At 40.8% G+C, this 19,279-nt stretch overlaps 2 protein-coding genes across 2 annotated transcripts; both read left to right on the plus strand.

Annotated features, from left to right (window-relative positions):
* Nucleotides 1-9,731: 9,731 nt before the first annotated feature.
* On the plus strand, nt 9,732-10,673 carry LOC137527473 (olfactory receptor 1f45-like). Its single transcript, XM_068247987.1, has one exon. The coding sequence runs from the start codon at nt 9,732-9,734 to the stop codon at nt 10,671-10,673; it is 942 nt and encodes a 313-aa protein (XP_068104088.1).
* Nucleotides 10,674-17,266: 6,593 nt separating this feature from the next.
* LOC137527474 (olfactory receptor 1f45-like) lies at nt 17,267-18,208 on the plus strand. Its single transcript, XM_068247989.1, has one exon. It carries the CDS (start codon nt 17,267-17,269, stop codon nt 18,206-18,208), a length of 942 nt encoding a protein of 313 aa, XP_068104090.1.
* Nucleotides 18,209-19,279: the final 1,071 nt, after the last annotated feature.

Genomic DNA, 19,279 nt, shown 5'->3' on the forward strand with positions numbered 1-19,279 from the left:
AAGAAGAAGATGAAGAAGATGAAGAAGATGAAGATGAAGAAGATGAAGATGAAGAAGATGAAGAAGATGAAGAAGAAGAAGATGATGAAGAAGAAGAAGAAGATGAAGAAGAAGATGAAGAAGATGAAGAAGAAGAAGAAGATGAAGAAGATGAAGATGAAGAAGATGAAGAAGAAGAAGAAGAAGATGAAGAAGATGAAGAAGAAGATGAAGAAGATGAAGAAGAAGATGAAGAAGAAGATGAAGAAGATGAAGAAAAAGAAGATGAAGAAGAAGAAGATGATGATGAAGAAGATGAAGAAGAAGAAGAAGACAATATAAAAGAAGAAGAAGATATAGAAGAAGATATAGAAGAAGAAGATATAGAAGAAGAAGATATAGAAGAAGAAGAAGAAGAAGATATAGAAGATAAAGAAGAAGAAGAAGAAGTATATACAGTACTGAACAAATTTCTGGACACAACTTCTCTTTTCAACTTTTTTTTTTTAAAGGAACATCCCCACATAATCACTTGCTGTTGTTACTTGGAAAAAAAGAGGTTTCTTGCATCATTCACCCTCAAAACAAGTGTTGGAAGCTATTTAAGGCCATTTCGAATAGTCAGCTCGAATAATGAGCTCGAATACCGACTCGAATAGTGAGCTCGAATTCCGAGGTCGAATCGAATAGTAAAAATTATTCGACTCGAATATTCGACTGATCTCAAATAATTTACTATTCGAATTCGACCTAACTCGAATTTTGAAAAGGGGTATTTGAGCACCACTGGTGAATACTTCATCCTACTACTAACTACTGAATCTGAGAGAGCCTAAGCGCTTTGAGTCCTATGGGAGAAAAGCGCTATAGAAATGTTATTGTATTGTATTGTATTGAAACTGGGGATAGTTTCCTTATATGCGCTAGATTGATTTGTTTTGCCCACATTATCCCAGATAAGGACAGGGGGTCAAGCAAACTGATTCCAAGCCTACCCATTTTAGGGCCATAAACAACTTTAAATGTTAACATTTAAGTCTATCTTTCAAATCTTTTGTTTATGTAGCCAAACTAAGCATGTATTAATAAAGAACATTTTAAAGCGGACCTGAACTCCGAACCTCCTCTCTGCTTTAAAAGATACACAACAGTATAATAACCTTTAAAGCGGTTTAACACCCAGCATTACAACTTTGCTTTAAAAGATTGCTTACAGCTTACAAACTATTATGCCAGATTTTTTTTTTAAGCAGAAATTCACTGAATGGGTTAAACATGACATTTTAGTGTTGGATTCAACTAGGAATCCGCATCCGTTCTTATCTTTTAGTTATAAATGTATCTTTATTTGGAATGCAATTAGACCTCTGAAAAGCCTGCCGGGGAAGCCCTCTTTGTTCTCTCAGAGCAGTGTTTGTTTGTTACATTGTAGATAGATACATTTGTAACTAAACAAGCAAGCACGAGGAGAATTTCTAGCTAAATGCAGCACTAAAATGTCATGTTTAATCCATTCAGTGAATTTCTGCTAAAAAAAAATCTGGCATAATAGTTTATAAACTGTAAGCAATCTTTTAAAGCAAAGTTGAAATGCTGGGTGTTAGACCACTTTAAACTAAAAACTTTCCTTTGTTACAGCTGATACAAATCCTGCAATAAATCTGCACCGTTTCTACTTCCTGATTCATGGAAGCAGACATATTGTTTACAGCCTGCGCTTTCAAATGAACTTATCTCCTATCTCTGCCATGGCAGTCATGTGACACAGGAGAGATCAAATTATAATTTATGATTAGACACAAATGAGGGGGAATTAAACAGGCTAAACTCTCTAAATACATACAGGGTGCATTTCACTATGTTTTCTATGTTTTCTTTCTATCCTGTGCAAGAGTTCGGGTCCAAGGGCTAAAGGGCAAACTAAACTGAAACTACTGAATATTTTTAATTAATTAACATTAATACAGTGCTTACACCAAGCAGCCTACAGTTATGTACTTTTAAAGAGAAACTCCGACCAAGAATTGAACTTTATCCCAATCAGTAGTTGATACCCCCTTTTACATGAGAAATCTATTCCTTTTTTGCAAAAGGGCCCATCGGGGGCTCTGTATGGCTGATATTGTGGTGAAAACCCTCCCACAAGAAACTCTGAGGACCATGGTACTCCTGGCAGTTTCCTGTCTGTGAACCTTGTTGCATTGTGGGAAATAGCTGTTTACAGCTGTTTCCAACTGCCCAAACAGCAAGCAGCAGCTACATCACACGCCAGCAGTAAAAATGTCACCATGTGATAAATGTCCGAATGTAAATCAGAGATTTAAAAGATTTTACAATGGGCAAACACTGACTAAATCATTTGTACATAATTATTGTAAAAATGAAGCACTTCTTCATTACATTATTTTCACTGGAGTTCCTCTTTAAGTTGTACCACAATAAGACACTGCCCACAATATATTGTAGCCACACTCACCTTTTCAAGACACTCCCCTGTCATAAGCAAACGCAGGGGGGATTACAGCTGCCTAGAATCCCCCCTCAGACCAGGGTGGTGCAGTGTATGGGGACAGGCACAAGTTGAGACACCAGAATATCTGCAGACATCCTGTAGCTCACAGCCCCGCCCCCTTTCTTTCCCTGCTACAGTTGACTTTGGATCTAGCAGCAGTGTGTGTACAAAGCATGGAGCAGCAGCGTGTGTACAGAGCATGAAACAGCTCTGGGGAACTTAACAGAGCCAGGTATGAGCACAGCCCTGTGCCCTACTGTGTGAATGCTTCACTTTCCCCGTCATTACCAATATCGGCTGTCCTCATTATTATCTGTATCTGAACTACTCCTGATTAATCCCGGTTTCGATCGGTCGGAAAATTGCACCATGCATACCTAGCATGATGTCCTACCATACTATTATACTATATTGTGCATGGCTGAGGGAGAGCTTTCAGGAATCCTGGCCTTTAAAATCCTGTGTTTGATCCTGCCTGTCAAACTTTCACAGACTAGTTCTTGTAACGGCCAAAGAGTCCTTCTATTGTTGTCATTAGCTAATCATTGTAACGATCGGTGTCAGCACACAGAGAGAATCTGATTATTGGTGATCTGCAGTATCACCAAGAATACAGATTATACCTGATTATTGATGATCTGCAGAATCACCGATAATCCAAGTATAACTAACCTCTGACACCTATATAGTGTGAGTGTTTGGTGCAACACTAATGACTTTGAGTAAGACCACCCGAGGAGCAGGTGGTCTTTGGCAGTACGGGCAATACCGCCTTTTGGGAAGAACAACAACCTTCCAGCAGTCTGAGACCTCCACAGGGGCGGAGTCCCAAGGTGAAGGTAGGAAGGACCTGTGAGTGAGTGACACCTGAAAGGTGGATGCCACTAGCAGGTCTAGAGACTATCTCTTAAGGGGGAGATAGCTCTCTAAGTCGGGCAAGCCAGGTCGGCAACACACAGACAGATAAAGTACAAAAGCAGAAGACTGATTCGGTATCCAAGGCAGGCAGGGTTTGGCAACAGGTAATCAGATATACGAAGGTACCGAATCAGAAAGCAGAGGGATCGTCAGGAATGCAATAGGTCATAACAGATATCAAACAATGCCTAGTCTTGGGTGTGAGGTCCGTGGTCTCTACACCCTGGAACTAGTCTGAGGTATAACAGAATGATAACACAAGTTCCCTAGTCTTGGGTGTGAGGTCCGTGGTCTCTACACCCTGGAACTAGTCTGAAGTATAACAGAATGATAACACAAGTTCCCTAGTCTTGGGTGTGAGGTCCGTGGTCTCTACACCCTGGAACTAGTCTGAAGTATAACAGAATGATAACACAAGTTTCCTAGTCTTGGGTGTGAGGTCCGTGGTCTCTACACCCTGGAACTAGTCTGAAGTATAACAGAATGATAGCACAAGTTCCCTAGTCTTGGGTGTGAGGTCCATGGTCTCTACACCCTGGAACTAGTCTGAAGTATAACAGCATGATAACACAAATATTCTGGCTCAGTGTGAATTCCCAGGTCCTCCTGGTTCAAACACACTGTAGGATCTGACTAAAGTCTGAGTGCTTCCACGTAGTGTTCGCAACGGCAGACAACTTGTGACTGGCCAGCAGTAACTATATATAGAGCACCGCTCTCTGGCGCCACCCTTAAGTGATAGACCAATAGTTACTAGCTCTGAGATCAGCTGACCAGCCAGGTCAGCCGATCCCCCTTTTGCCGTCATAAAAGTTGTGCCTCTCAGCGTGCGCGCGTATTCCTGAATCTGTGTGAACTAACAGACCCAGCCACACCAGATGCACGCTGCTGCGTGCAAACCCCCGCGCTAGACGCGGAATCAGCCGCCTTGCTATCAGTACACGCGGCGGCTTTTCCGTGTTTCCTCACAATCATATAGACTTTACTAAAACACATTTGTGATTGCTTTGTATTATTAGTTTATAGTGCATGTATGAGGTTGTGGTTGGTGACACAGGTTGCTTTGCCTGGGGCATAAATAAGTCATAATCATTCTTGTCTCTAACACACAGCAATAAAAGTTTGGCCAAGGTTCTAACCTGGGGTAGTCCATCCCCAGTGAATCGGGGATCCCCAAATGCTGCATGATGGATGCTTTACCAAGGAAAAAGGTTCAGCACCCATACCAAAATACTAGCATGGAAACTCCCCTGGAGGATTTAAAGAGAAGCTTTAGCAAAAACGGGGAAAAAATAAATCAATACATTGCAAAGTGAGAAGATAAAATATACTGTAGAAGAGAGATCAATGAATTATTGATATTGGCTATGTAATTTGTTCATGTTGTTTGAAGGTGATCGGAAAGTGATCGGAAAGAGCAAGTTCCGTTCCGCCGTTAAATTCCGTCGCTATGAAAATTCCGTCTGATTTTTACGAAATTCCGCGGAATTCCGGATTCCGCCGGAAAAATTTAAATAATCGCAAAAGTAACCTTGTTTATCCTATATGGTAGCCCATAGACCCTATTAACTATTCCCTTAGTCCTTTCCTTCCTCCCTCCTCCCAGAGGGAGTAGGGTCTTGCCTTCCAGGGAATTGTAGTATTTCAAAAGCCAGCTTACATACCTTGGCTGGGAATTGAACCCAGGTCTGAGTGTGTGGTATGATATATCCAAGAAAAAAATGAGCTTGCTTAAGGATTTGTAGCATGTCAAAAGCCAACTCACATTGGCTGGGAATAGAACCCAGGCCTACTGCTCTGTAGGCTGCTATCCTAACCATTATACCACCATCACAACACACTACATGGCTACATGCTGAAGCCAGCCTAGCATGTACCATTATGATATATGCAAGAGACACACAAACATCTCCATAAAATCATTCAACAGCAACTGCATGCACAGTTTTTGTGGTACACGGTCTCTGGCACAATTGGTTAGAGCGTGTGGCTGTTAACTGCAAGGTTGGTGGTTCAAGCCCACCCAGGCATGGCCTTGCCTTTTGTGTTCAACAGTTGTCCGAAGAGAACCCCAGATAGCCAGGTAGATTCATCTTTCTCTCTCTCTCTCTCTCTCTCTCTCTCTCTCTCTCTCGTAGGGATGGTCACCGCTTTCCGCGGAATTGTATTTTCTGCAATTTTAGGTGGAAATTGGTGATTCCATTCCGTTTGGTCGGAACGGAAATGCTTTTTCAATCTGGCGGAATTCCGAAATTGCCTGTGAAATCCTGCCAGTATCCGTTGATGGTTTTAAGCTGAAAATTCAGTTCAATGGCATCAAGTCCTAGGAGAGAGAGAGAGAGAGAGAGAGAGGGAGGGAGAGAGAGAGAGTTCATTTTTCTCTTGGATATATCACAATGGTAGATGCTAGGCTGGCTTCAGCATGTAGCATTGTCATGTGTTGTGTTGGTGGTATAATGGTTAGGATAGCAGCCTACCGAGCACTAGACCTGGGTTCAATTCCTGGCCAATGTGAGTTGGCTTTTGACATGCTACAAATCCTTAAGCAAGCTCATTTTTCTCTTGGATATATCACAATGGTACAGGCTAGACTGGCTTCAGCATGTAGTGTTGGTGGTGGTATAGTGGTGAAGAGAGCTACTTACCAAGCACTCAGACCTGGGTTCAATTCCCAGCCAAGGTATGTAAGCTGGCTTTTGAAATACTACAATTCCCTGGAAGACGAGACCCTCCTCCCTCCGGTAGGAGAGAGGAAACATACAGGTTATCAGGAAGAAATTAGTTAGGTGGAGAAATAAATTTGAATTCCGTAAAATTCCACGGAATTTTAAAATTTTCCGTGGAATTCCGTTTTAGAGCTATAGCAATTCCGTTCTGTCATATCGGAACCGGAATCACCAAATTCCGGCCAGAATCGCGGAATTTACAATCCAGCAACCATCCCTAGTTGTTTGATCCACAATGAGCCTAGTTAAAGTAAAAATAAACTCACTCGCATACTCTTTTCTCTTAATGCCAAGATACAGTGGAATCTTTATTTATGCTTGATCAAGGGCGTTCCCGAGCTGGCTTACAAAGGCAGAGTTCTGAACTCAACCTCCAGTCTGCTTAAAAACCCCTGTTAACATATTCCTCCCTTTAGGGAGTCTCTTTCTGTCAGTCCAATCATCACTGGCAAGTGGAAGCTTGCACCTCCTGACTGGGTGACCCCACTGTGTCTTTCTGGATGACCTCAGAAGAATTCCTTGTAGGATAAGTTTTGTTTCCCTCAGGCTGTGTCTGACTTTAGTTAGGTTTCTATTCTTCTGTATGACCTCAGAGGTGGCCAGCCCTGGATACAGTCATCTGGTTCAGACCACCCTTTCAATGTACTCCTCCAGAAAATACCAGTATAGGCCAGTTCCTGGAATGACAAAAGCACCTTGGCACAATAAATTGTTCTCAATATAAATACTGAAAGCATTACTATAGCATACTTATTTTGGTCATATCATAATAATTCTTAAAACAATACAGTAATCATATTCTTAAAGCATCACTCTAGCACACTAGTTTGATTTATTCAGAGTGATACTTTCAGAAAGCAGCATAGGAATATAAAAGGTATACACACAATTAATTACAAAACCTTAATTGATTCTTTCCACAGCCTGCAGGTCATCATCTTTACTACTGGCAGACAAGAAAAAAAAACTAGACAGCACCAACTGCCATTATTTACAACCCCACCCACTAACATTGTGATAGGCTAAAATGTTTTTTTTTTTTTAAATTAGATATAAATATGCACAGAGGGAGATACTGGTTGCTTGGCAGTTGGAAACAGCTGTTATTTCCCACAATGCAACGAAGTTCACAGCCAGGGCACTGTCAGAACCATGGTCATGACATCACACTGTGGGAGGCGTTTTACCACCAATATCAGCAATACAGACCCCTCTGACGATCTTTTCGAGCAAAGGTAAAGATTTCTGGTGGGAAAAGGGGTATTGGCTACTGAGTGGGAAGTGAACTTCAATCCTTGTTACAGTTCCATTTTAATATGGACACCCCCATTCTACTCCACTCTAATAGATCCAAAATATAAAAAAAAATTCTGTTGACTTCCACTTTAAAATGTTCTACATGTTTTCTATGCACAATACCACTTGCTTCTAATAAAAGAAACTATAACTAATTTCCACATAAACTTTTGCAATTTTCAAAGTTGAAAGTTTGAATTCCCACAATGCATTACACTAGAGTTCAATCAGATCTTACTATTCCTTGTGTAAAAGCCTGAATCCTCTGTGACCTACACATGATTTAAATAGCACAATGAAGCTTGATTCATTCTGTTATTAACCAAGGTACAGGTAGGTTTGCTCACAACCTCTAAAAGAAAATATATATTCTGGACAAGAGCCAAGGCACCTGAAATTAAACTTACTTTACTTGAAAAAAAATAAGATCTAGTCTTGGAGAGGAAATGCATTTCTGGGAAATGGGGTACAAGATTTAAATGTGTTGCTATTTGTATAAGGTTAATGGCTTGTCCTTATAATTTGATTCAGCACAATTATTACTTATTAAAGTGGGATTATACTCCCCAAACCAAAATTTCAGTAACTACGCTTAAGTACATAAAAGAACATTTGAAAGAATCTCCAAGTATTCCCAGTGTGTAAATGCATTTATTTTCACTACAGAGAGCAGTACAGGCTTCGCTTATCTCTGGTCATTGGCAAAGATATTCAGTGTCAGAAAGAATCTCTCTGCCTCTGCACACTGCTTCCCTCCTATCCTGCTGAAGTGACTCAGCTATTGCCAGGGTGATGTGTTCATTCAGCGGAGGGAGGGAGGAGAGAGCAGAAACAAGACACAGGCAGAGAGAGTCTCCTGTCTGGCAATGATTACCGTACATTTGCCGACTAGCCAGAGATAAGTAAGCCAGTACTGCTCTCTGCCAGGAAAATAAAAATGTTTACACTCTGGGAATGCCTGGGAATGCTTTCAAATGCTCAAATGTTTTCAAGTGTGTGTGTGTGTGTGTGTGTGTGTGTGTGTGTGTGTGTGTGTGTGTGTGTGTGTGTGTGTGTGTGTATATTAGTGCCTATTAGACACCCACCCAAATAACTTGATTTGCCATGGCTTGCAGTAGGAGCAGTAAAATGTTGCAAGGAAATAGAGCTGGGAGACTTCCATCCGTCCTCCTCATCCTCAAGTATGTTGTGCCCTCTCAAAAAGCTACAGAAAATAATATCTGTGTAACACCGGTTGAGATGTCCCATAATGCACCACTGCTGAATATGCAAATCATCCCTTTGATGTCCCTGAAAACTAAATACACCTCCAGAACCGCTGTAATGCAAGGATGTGTCAGCTTGTTAATTGCACAGAGCCACAATAATCCAACATGCGTACAGAATGTTTCAGATTAGTTGGTCCTCATCAGTGTATGGCATGGATTAATGTGGCTCTGTGGGGTAGGCATTGGAACCGCTATGCGGTATGATGCCGACTTTAGAGATTAATAGCAAATCCCCCATAGGTGCTAGAAAGACCAAATTTGCAGGGAATGTTAAGCAGAAAAGTAGGAACAAGAGGAAAATAAATCTTTCAAAAAGACCTTGTAGTTATTGAGAAAATTAATGTTAAAGTTGGCGGAAATTTCCGCAATGTCCGCAAAAATTTCCGCGAAAATCCGCCTACCGCACTTCCATTACCGGTTTCCGAATTTTGATGTGGAAATGTAATTTGCGATCAGAAATTTGGAAATTGCATTTCCGCGGAATCCCAACGAGCATCCCTAGTCAACAGTCAGATACAACAATTAAGATAATTCCATAGACAGATGCCATATGCTTACAACTACTGATAGCCAGAATCTAAATTTTCTTGCCAACATATCAGTTTTGGGGGTTTTTTGTTCACCTTCCAAAAACATTTTATTATAGTTCTCATTGCAAAACAAATCTTGTCATCGCATTTAACATAATCGTGTCTAATATCTGACGTATAAAACAAGCATGTCAACTCAGCATCCCTGACCCCCTCCTTTCCCCCCCCACGTTTGATTTGGTCTCCCATTATCAACTAACTCAGAGTTAAAATGCACCAATCCATGTTCATAATGAGAGGATCTTATGATGTGCCCTACTGCCCTTAGTAAATTGCATAGAAACACATTTGCAACAGATGCAACAAGATTATAAAACCAGTGGTAACAGAAGTAGTGAAATTACTCTAAAAACTTTGTATTTTTTATTATTCTTTCGGAATTAGCAAAAAAAAAAAAAAAAATACTGTGTAGTCCAGAGTTTAAATACGTTTTTCAATAAATATGGAAAAAGCCAATTCCACTTTGGGGACACAGTTCATCTTATCGACATTCTCAGATCTCCATAAATATCAAACTGTGCTTTTTGTGGTGTTTCTCTTCATTTTGGTCATCACCGTGCTAGGAAATTTGACAATCCTTGTGCTAACATGCTCTGATTCTCAGTTACAGTCCCCCATGTATTTTTTCCTGGGTAACCTATCCTTTGTGGATATTTGTATGACTTTGGTAACTGTTCCTCAAATGCTCAAAAACTTTTTGCTGGAGCTACATGGGAGAGTCATTTCGTTTGAAGGTTGCATTGCCCAGGTGTATTTCTTCCTGAAGTTTGCCAATGTGGAAGACTTTTTGCTAGCTGTCATGGCTTATGATCGTTATATTGCAATCTGTGACCCACTCCACTACGTGGTGGTTATGCACAAAAGACTAAGAATCCGATTTATTGTTGGCTGTTGGCTACTCTCTACAGCGAATGCAGTGTTGCATGCAGGTTTAACTTCTCGACTTTCTTACTGCCAGTCTAACTTCCTCAACCACTTTCTGTGTGACATGGTACCACTTTTCAAGATCGCCTGCTCTGATATAAGTATCAATCAGCTGGTCATCTTCACAGAGGGCTCCATAGTGGTAGCGGGACCTTTTATACTCATCGTAGTCTCTTACATCTTTATTATGAGGGCCATTTTCAAGATTCGCTCAGCGGAAGGAAGGAGAAAAGTCTTCTCCACTTGTTCTTCACACCTTATTGTGGTCACATTTTATTTTGGAACTATCCTGTTCACTTATTTCCGTCCTCCTTCCAGCTTCTCGCAGACCAAAAACTGGGTGGCAAGTCTGATGTACACAATTTTTGCCCCAATGTTTAACCCTTTCATATACAGTTTGAGGAACAAGGATGTGCAGCAGGCGGCACAAAGGTTTCTTACTAAAAATAAACCAGTTTAAAGTGAACCTGAGCCAAAGCTTGGGTCAAAAAGGAGGTGTTGGATCAGGACGATATCATCATATCAGGACGATCTAACTTTTTTTCAAAGCACCAGAGCTGCAGCCACTAGGGCGCACTCTATAGACAGTAGAGAGTATTGCCCAAGGTCTCGTACTGAAGAGGTGCTGGCTTACTGAACAGAAAGAGTGTCAGGGGTAGAGCCCTAACCAGTACACTATCCAGCCACTATTCTGGATTGTATGGGAAAAACCCTTAGTGTTGAAGTGGTTAATGTTTCTTACACTGAATTGGAATCCATGGCACACTCGGCATTGGCATTAGGTAACAAACAGTGAATTTGACAGATAGACATAGAGATCAAAACATTAAGGTGTTGGTGCAGTACTGCACAGGGTTGCATTGAAGGTTGGAATAGAAGGCTGGGAATTTTGCTGGGGGGGGGGGGGGGGGCAAGGGTCCAGCAGGAGGATAGCTGTTGCTGGGGAAGGGGTTAGAGTTCAGCAGGAGGACTGCTTCAGGAAGAAAGTTCTCCTGTGCTTGGTGGTTTTGGAGGGGATGGTTTTGTAGTTTCAGCCTAATGGGAGGACAACTGCCAGAGTGGGAGGCTTAATGTGAAATCCTTGCGCCCCTGGTCTTCTTTCTAGGGGGGTGGAGGAGGTCCAAGGGTAAGCCTCCTCCACTGTTGGACCATAGTGAATGTTAATTACACTGCTCATTACCTCAGTAGCGCATTCCAGAATAATTCTTCTTTGGATTCCAATTTTAAATCATATCAATTTAAGGGTCTACAATGGTGGTCCCCCTTTTAAGTCTAAATTAACATGCACGTAGATGTTCTACTAAAGCTCCCCTTAGTTAGAAAGTCGAGATTTAATCATAAAAACCTGCTGATTATTTATGAATATTGAAAGTAAAGTAAAAATAATATTTTTATTTGTGAACAATGTTTTTATTGAAACTAGAAAAAAAAACAAACATACCTACTGTATATAATTACAGAGAGCAATCTATCTGCTCAATTCCCTCCACACACTACACACAGATTTTCAATCAATTTCAGCATGAAATCTTTAAACATCTTTGGGTGTCTGCCAAATCTCATCCCCCCCTCCAGGGTTGTGTTGTTCTCACCTGTCCGCCATGTGGTCCCGGTCTCTGGTTCTCCCCCTCCAGCTGCTTCATCTTCCTCACTTCTGTGTCCCCGGGTGCCAGCGTTAGTAGTCTAGTGCAGAGGACAGACACTAGGGGCACTGTGACCACAAGAGGCCTCTAGTATTTAGCCTTTGCATTAAGTCACACAGGTGCCCAGGGAATTAAAAGTGAAGAAGACGTGCGGTGGACAGGCTAGTAGCTTCATTGCTGAAATTCTCCATACAGAAAGATTGACCTAACTGAGTAATTTTGGCTGAAAATCGCTCAATCAATCAGGCCAAATGCTGCACTGATTTCACACTAATTTGATCAGAGTGATCAAATCGGCCGTATATCGAAGGAAGAAATCAATGAGTGTATGACCTGCTTACGCTGTGCAAACAATGCACAAAAATGTCTGCTGTATCCAGGGGCCTTGTTTGCACAGCAATTGCTTCATTACAAGTCAATATGATAATGTACCCCACAACCCACAATGTTATCAGTTAGCTTCAGTGAAATGTAAATATTCCTTCAAATGGCATAAAGTGCATACACACACCAGACCTTTTCAAACTACGGGTCGTCAGACTCGCCCGCGGGGCGGTCGTTCTGACGACAGTTGCATGTGAGTACAAGCTGTCGTCAGCAGGGCTGGATTTAGGCCAAGGCAACCAGGCCATGGCCTAGGGCACTACAGGATGAAGTGCACCAAATATTCCTTCAAATGACATAAGGCATGTTTGCATTGTAGCCGGCAGCTATAGACTTGGGCAGCATTGGGGATGGACTTGGGCTGCATTGGGGATGGAAAGGAAGAGGAAGCTTCTGCACTGGAGAAGAGCAGATAAATGAGAGACGCTGATGGCTGCTGCAGTGCGAAGGCGATCTGGCTACCTATACTGAAAGGTGGGGGGGGGGAAGGAGGAGTTACGGGAGTCATCTGGAAACCTATACTGGAGGGAAAGGGGGAGTAGTCATCTGGCTACATATACTAGAGGAAAGGGGGAGGGGTCATCTGGCTACCTATACTGGGGGTTCATCAGGCTACCTATACTACTGAAGGGGGGGGGGGGCGGTGGTGACAGTGTCCTAGGGTGGTAAAGCCCTGGAACTTGTCAGACTGATAAGACTGGTTTTGACTGATCCACCGAGCGGTCCGGGTGGTAAAGCCCTGGAACTTGTCAGACTGATAAGACTGGTTTTGACTGATCCACCGAGCGGTCCGGTGTGTGTATGCGCCTTTAGACCGTCACTTTATGTTTTATACTTGTTTTTGCTGTGTTCAATGTTTTAGAGAAATAAGTTAATTTTGAGTTTCATGCCACATTAATTACCACTTACCTGGGGCTTCCTCCAGCCCGTGGCAGGCAGGAGGTGCCCTCGCCACCGCTCCCGAGGCTCCCGGTTGTCTCTGGTGGCCGACCCGACCTGGCTAGGCTGGCTGCCAGGTCGGGCTCTTCTGGGCTCCAACGACGGGCTCTTCTGCGGTCCAAGCAGGCGCTCTGACGTCATCGGACGTCCTCTGGGCTGTACTGCGCAGGCGTCAGCGCGGCCCCGTGAGGCGCAGATTGGAGCGCAGAAGAGCCCAACCTGGCAGCCGGGCCTGCGAAGGTCGGGTGAGCCACCGGAGATGACCGGGAGCCTCCAGAGCAGCGGCGAGGGCACCTCCTGCCAGCCACGGACTAGAGGAATTTTGGTAGCAATAGAATGTATGGGGGCTTTACTTTGGTACATCAAAATCGGCACAATATTACGCGTAAATTCATACGTTATTACAATAAGAAACTATTAACTACGAAATTAATTATGCTATTCCCATGAAATTTCACATTATGATCATGATGCATAATTGCGTATTACGATGCGTAATTATTTCTGCTCATCACTAGTGAACGGATCCTATTGATTCGCATAGGATCCATTCACCTCCGTTAGGGTCCGTTCTATTACAGTTCGCTAGACAGACCATTTTCTTATTCCAGAGTTAACCAGGCCTTACCCACAACTGAACATGGAAATCTGCAAGTAGCTGTGAGTGAATTGAGTAGACATTGGAAAGTCCAATGAAGGCTTATTATAAGCCGAAAGCTTACTGTTTATTTATCTCTAAGTTAGTCAATAAATAGTATCATCCTGATTCAAAGCTCCTTGATTAAGTCTCGTACCCACATACAAGGCAAGTCACGCAGCCAGCAGGTATTGGAACTTCAACCCTCAGGTAACAGTGTTGAGCTGACGTTGTGCAGATGCTATGTCAGGGGAAGCAAAACTGACAAGGACCAACACACAGTGGCCAATGGCCGCCGAGACCCCTGATGCACCACCACTTCTTGCTGGGTCTCCAGCGCTATATTATGTAGGGAGCCCCGGGCCCCGGCAAAATATCTTTGAGCCTTCTCTTGGGGCTTCCCATAGGTCCAGAATCTCAACCAATGAGAATCCTCCCAAACAAGTATTTTTTTTGGTCAGTTTAATATTGTTAAGAACAGGAAATAAACTTATATTAAAAAAAAAATCGAATGTAGTTTTCTTTTATTTGCTTCCTGGCACTATAGCTTCCCGTTGATCAATGTTGGCTTGATCAAACTATCAGGACTGCCACTCTCCTTTGCTTCTGGTTTCTAATACTGAACACTGGAGCCCCGGGCAAAGAATCTTCATAGCTCCCACTCAGAATCTCTAGGAGGGTTCTAATTGTTCCACTTAGAGGTCTAATGGTAACCCCGGTGGGAGCTATGAAGATGCTTTTACCGGGGCTCCAGTGTTATAAGACAGAAGCATCTGAAAGAAGCCGTAGTTCCTGCCGCTCTGGTGGTTTGGCTCAAGCCTTCGTGCAATGTGGAGGAGCAACAGTGCCAGGAAGCGAGCACTTGGTGGGTGGCAGGAAGCTTTGTGGCTCTAGCGTTGAGTGTGATGAAAGTAGCAGATCTAACATCAAACTTACTTTGATTACTTTTTTGACTGTTGGGGGCCTAACACACATATTTTTCAAAAAAATGGTGTAAAATGGTGTTAAAGAACTCAGGAGAAAGTTAATTGAATAAGGGCTCTTAGATGATGTAACTCATAGATTATCTCTCTTCTAGTTGTGGTGTTCGAATTCGAGACCATGTAGTTCGGAACCTGAACAGCCAAATTCAGCACCATTTTAGCATCGGACAGCAGGACTGGGGTGTGTTCCATTCAGCTCAGATATTTCCTCCTTCCATCAGGGAAGAATCAGGGAGTATCAGAGCTAAATGAAACCTACCCCACCCTACTGTCCAGTGCTGAAATGAAGCTTAGGCTATTGAGTTAATATTGTTGTTATTATTGCCGATCACGCATACTGGAACACACTGGATTCTCTTTTGATTCAATAAAATGATTGAAGTGATTGGTTGATTGTGCCACCAAATCGCTAGATGTATACCCATCTTTATACTTGGGCTGACAAATAAAACAAATATGTAAAGTTAGATAATTCAAGAGAAAAGCTTTGGGAATCAACCGCTATGCTACAATTGCCATGCTGAAAGCATAAAACTTTGTCAAGAACTACACTCTCTTGCTTAACAAAATAAGGATCTATGGTCCATTGATTCAACCGGGCTCCAATTTTTTTGTTATCGACCACAGCTCTATTATATTAATCTTAACATTCTGTAGTCACAATATCATTAACTGGCACAAAAACAAACCTAACATGTTAGCAAAATAATTGTTTCCAATTATCCAGGCTGTGTGGTTGAATTCCCATGATGCAATGCTCTAGAGACCAATCAGCCCAACAGAATTCCTTGTAGAATCAATATTACCAGATCAGAGGCCAGGTGTGTAATTCCTCAGTGACTGTTCTAAGGTTTAAATTGCACGCTAAATATGATTATCATCTCTTATTAGCTAAGTTACAGATAGGTTTGCTTGTAACTAAAAAATTTTTTAAAAATGCATCATAGGCAGAGAAAATGTAAATAAAAGCTTGTACTTCGTAAGTAAACTTATTTTATACAGGACATTTTGTTATTTTTGTAATGTTTAAACTCAACTTTTACCTGCTTTGTTTATAAAACACAAAAATGTATTGCTTTTTGGGAGCAGATAAGACTTACTTTTATTAACATATTTATTACAGGTGAAACTCAAAAAAATTAGACTATCGTGCAAAAGTCCATTTATTTTAGTAATGCAACTTAAAAGGGGAAACTAATTAAAAGCCTATATTTTATAAAATAACAGTAATATAATAATTGTTTTGTATTGGCGCTTTTTGTACCGCTTTAGACCACATCAAACATTATTGAACTGATTAGAGAAAAACTCTACAGATGCCCATCATTGATACAATCTTTTTTCTCCAATCTTACCCTTTTCTTTGTAATATGATGGACTGCCAAAAATATCCGTAAGTAACAACATGGGGGAAATTACTAATGTAGAATTACAAAAGGAACGAGCTTATGAAATGTGTGTTGTTGTTTTTTTTCCATACAGAACTATTTTTTTGTAACAGAGAATAATGTTTTGCAAAAAGGTAATGAATGCATTTACAACACAAACATATGTTTTCATGTTCTATTGAGATAAATGCATTTTTGTAAAAAAAAATCTCAACTTTGCCAACAAGCAATATATTTTCATTAAAAAAAAATGATAGCTCTGTAAAAATGTTCATAAAATGTTTGGTGAAGTGAAAACTGAGAAAAATTCTTATCACTAATAAGAAGTGTTACCAGTGACCCAAGAGGTAGGGGAACAAATAAACACTAAAATAAACACTAGAGTCTTTTTTAAGCTTTGTGCAACTGTAACAGTTAAGCAGGTTGTTTTTTTTTCTGTTATAGATTAGAAAAAAGTAATTTTCTCCAAAATGTTTAAAAACAACTCCACCTCAGTAATTTGCCTAACGCTACTGAAACAACAATTGAATACAGTACATTGGTGCAGCAGACATATTTGGTGAGAAGCCTACTCAAAATAATAAAGATTACATTCAGTATTGAAAGCAAGATTCTTAAAAATGGAATTAAAAAGCAGTAAGTTCTCTCTTATCTGTTTATACAAATACACACTACTTGGCCTTCCATATTGGTACGCATAAGCTCTTATCCTTAACATTTGTTAAAAAGGATATAAAATTATACAATAAATATTTGTTCAATTGAATTTTTTTTAAACAAAATTTTAAATTCAATATATAATAAAGCAGATTAAATATGATATATGCTGTAAGTACACATGTATATTTTACACATTATATATGAATTATAAGTTAATGAAGCCAAAAATTTCAAATTTCATTGAACCCCAGTCAAGCACGGCAAATACATAATTTTATGTAAATTCAGCAGTAGAAATTGATCTTAAACATCAATAAGAGTTATAAAATGTAAATGTCAAAATGAAAAGTGTTTAATTCCAAAAATGTTGCAAACTTGCATATAGCATTGAAGGGTAAGTACTTAAATTAAGCAGAATTATGGTAGAAGACAACTCAACTTTGGTAACAAAATTTGTCCTGTCAACATTCTCTGATATTTACCAATACCAGTCTGTCCTTTTTGTCATATTTCTGTTCATTTTGGTCATCACTGTGACTGGAAATTTAACTATTATTATGTTGACAAGCTCAGATTCCCAATTGCAGGTTCCCATGTACTTTTTTCTGGGCAACTTGTCCTTTGTAGACATTTGTATGTCTTTGGTGACCATTCCACTAATGCTTAAGAACTTCTTGCTAGAACTGGAGAGAAGAGTCATTTCTTTTGAAGGTTGCATGGCCCAAGTTTATTTCTTTTTAAAGTTTGCCAATGTTGAGGACTTCTTGCTTGCTGTCATGGCTTATGATCGCTATATTGCAATCTCTGACCCTCTCCATTATGTAGTGAACATGCACAAAAAGCTAAGAATCCGACTCCTTGCCAGCTGTTGGTTGCTTTCAACACTCAATGCAGTATTACACACAGGTCTGACCTCTCGACTTTCCTATTGCCACTCTAACTTTATTAACCACTTTCTGTGTGACATGGTACCACTTTTTGCACTCTCCTGCTCTGACATATCCATAAATCAGCTGGTCATCTTGACAGAAGGCTCTCTAGTGGTAGCAGGACCATTTATATTCATTGTAATCTCTTATGTCTATATTATAAAGGCTATTTTAAAGATCCGTTCAGCAGCAGGAAGGAGAAAGGTCTTCTCCACTTGTTCTTCCCACCTTATTGTGGTCACCTTTTATTTTGGAACCATCTTGTTTACTTACTTCCGTCCTTCCTCCAGCTATTCACTGACGAAGGACAGGATGGCTAGCGTGATGTACACTATTCTTGCTCCCATGTTCAATCCTTTCATATACACTTTGAGGAACAATGACGTACAGAAGGCTTTTCAAAGGCTTCTTGCCAAAATGAAAGTTATTTGAAAGAACTTTAAGAAGAAACATATCTTTAACTGAAAGCCCCAGTTACATTTTTAGTTTATTTCTAGAGCACATGTGCTCCAAATTCCTCGTACGTCCATCTCCAATTAACTTTTTCTCCTGAGTTTTCTCCCAGAAGATAATGTTTGTTTTTTTTTAAATCAGCCTTTATTAAAAATATTAAAGGAGCAATTACACAGAAAATATTCACAGTATTTCTTAACACCTAAACACAGCAGCAAAACGATGCTCATCCAGTGAGCCAAAGATATACATTTTTAACAGCTTAAGCATACACCTCTTTCTTTATCCAAAAAGTCATATGTGCCTCCTGAAGATAAAATGTCTAAATACTATCTTATTTTAGAGTACATATATACAAACTGAATATGTGAGTTATTCTGGACTTTCCTGTTTACTTTATCGTATACCCCCAAGTATTCTATCATGTACCATGGAGAATTCAGCTAAGCCTGGAGTATCCAACCAACCATTCCAGATTTTTTCATATTTATGGGGAGCCCCTCTATGAGCTTATATTAGTTTTTCCATCTTGAGATAAGTGTTTACTTGTTTTATCCACATATTTTTTGTAGGTGGGTTTGGATCTTTCCACATTACCAATATGAGTTTTCTTGCTTGGAATAGTAAACGGTGAATCATTAATTGTATATGGTCCTGACTATCTACCCCTGATAATAATCCTAATATACATACTTTAAGAGCTGGTAAATTGTTGATTAGAAATTAATTTTATAATGCCCAATACCTCCCCCCAATATCTTTGCAGTTTTGGGCATTTCCACAGCATGTGGAGCAGATCTCCATGATCTCTCCTACATTTTGGACATATTGGATCTAGTGTTGGGCGAACAGTGTTCGCCACTGTTCGGGTTCTGCAGAACATCACCCTGTTCGGGTGATGTTCGAGTTCGGCCGAACACCTGACGGTGCTCGGCCAAACCGTTCGGCCACATGGCCGAACTAAGAGCGCATGGCCGAACGTTCCCCGAACGTTCGGCTAGCGCTGTGATTGGCCGAACGGGTCACGTGGTTCGGACCCGAACGCGCTCT

This window comes from Hyperolius riggenbachi, chromosome 8 (assembly GCF_040937935.1).
Source record: "Hyperolius riggenbachi isolate aHypRig1 chromosome 8, aHypRig1.pri, whole genome shotgun sequence".
NCBI lineage: Eukaryota > Metazoa > Chordata > Amphibia > Anura > Hyperoliidae > Hyperolius > Hyperolius riggenbachi.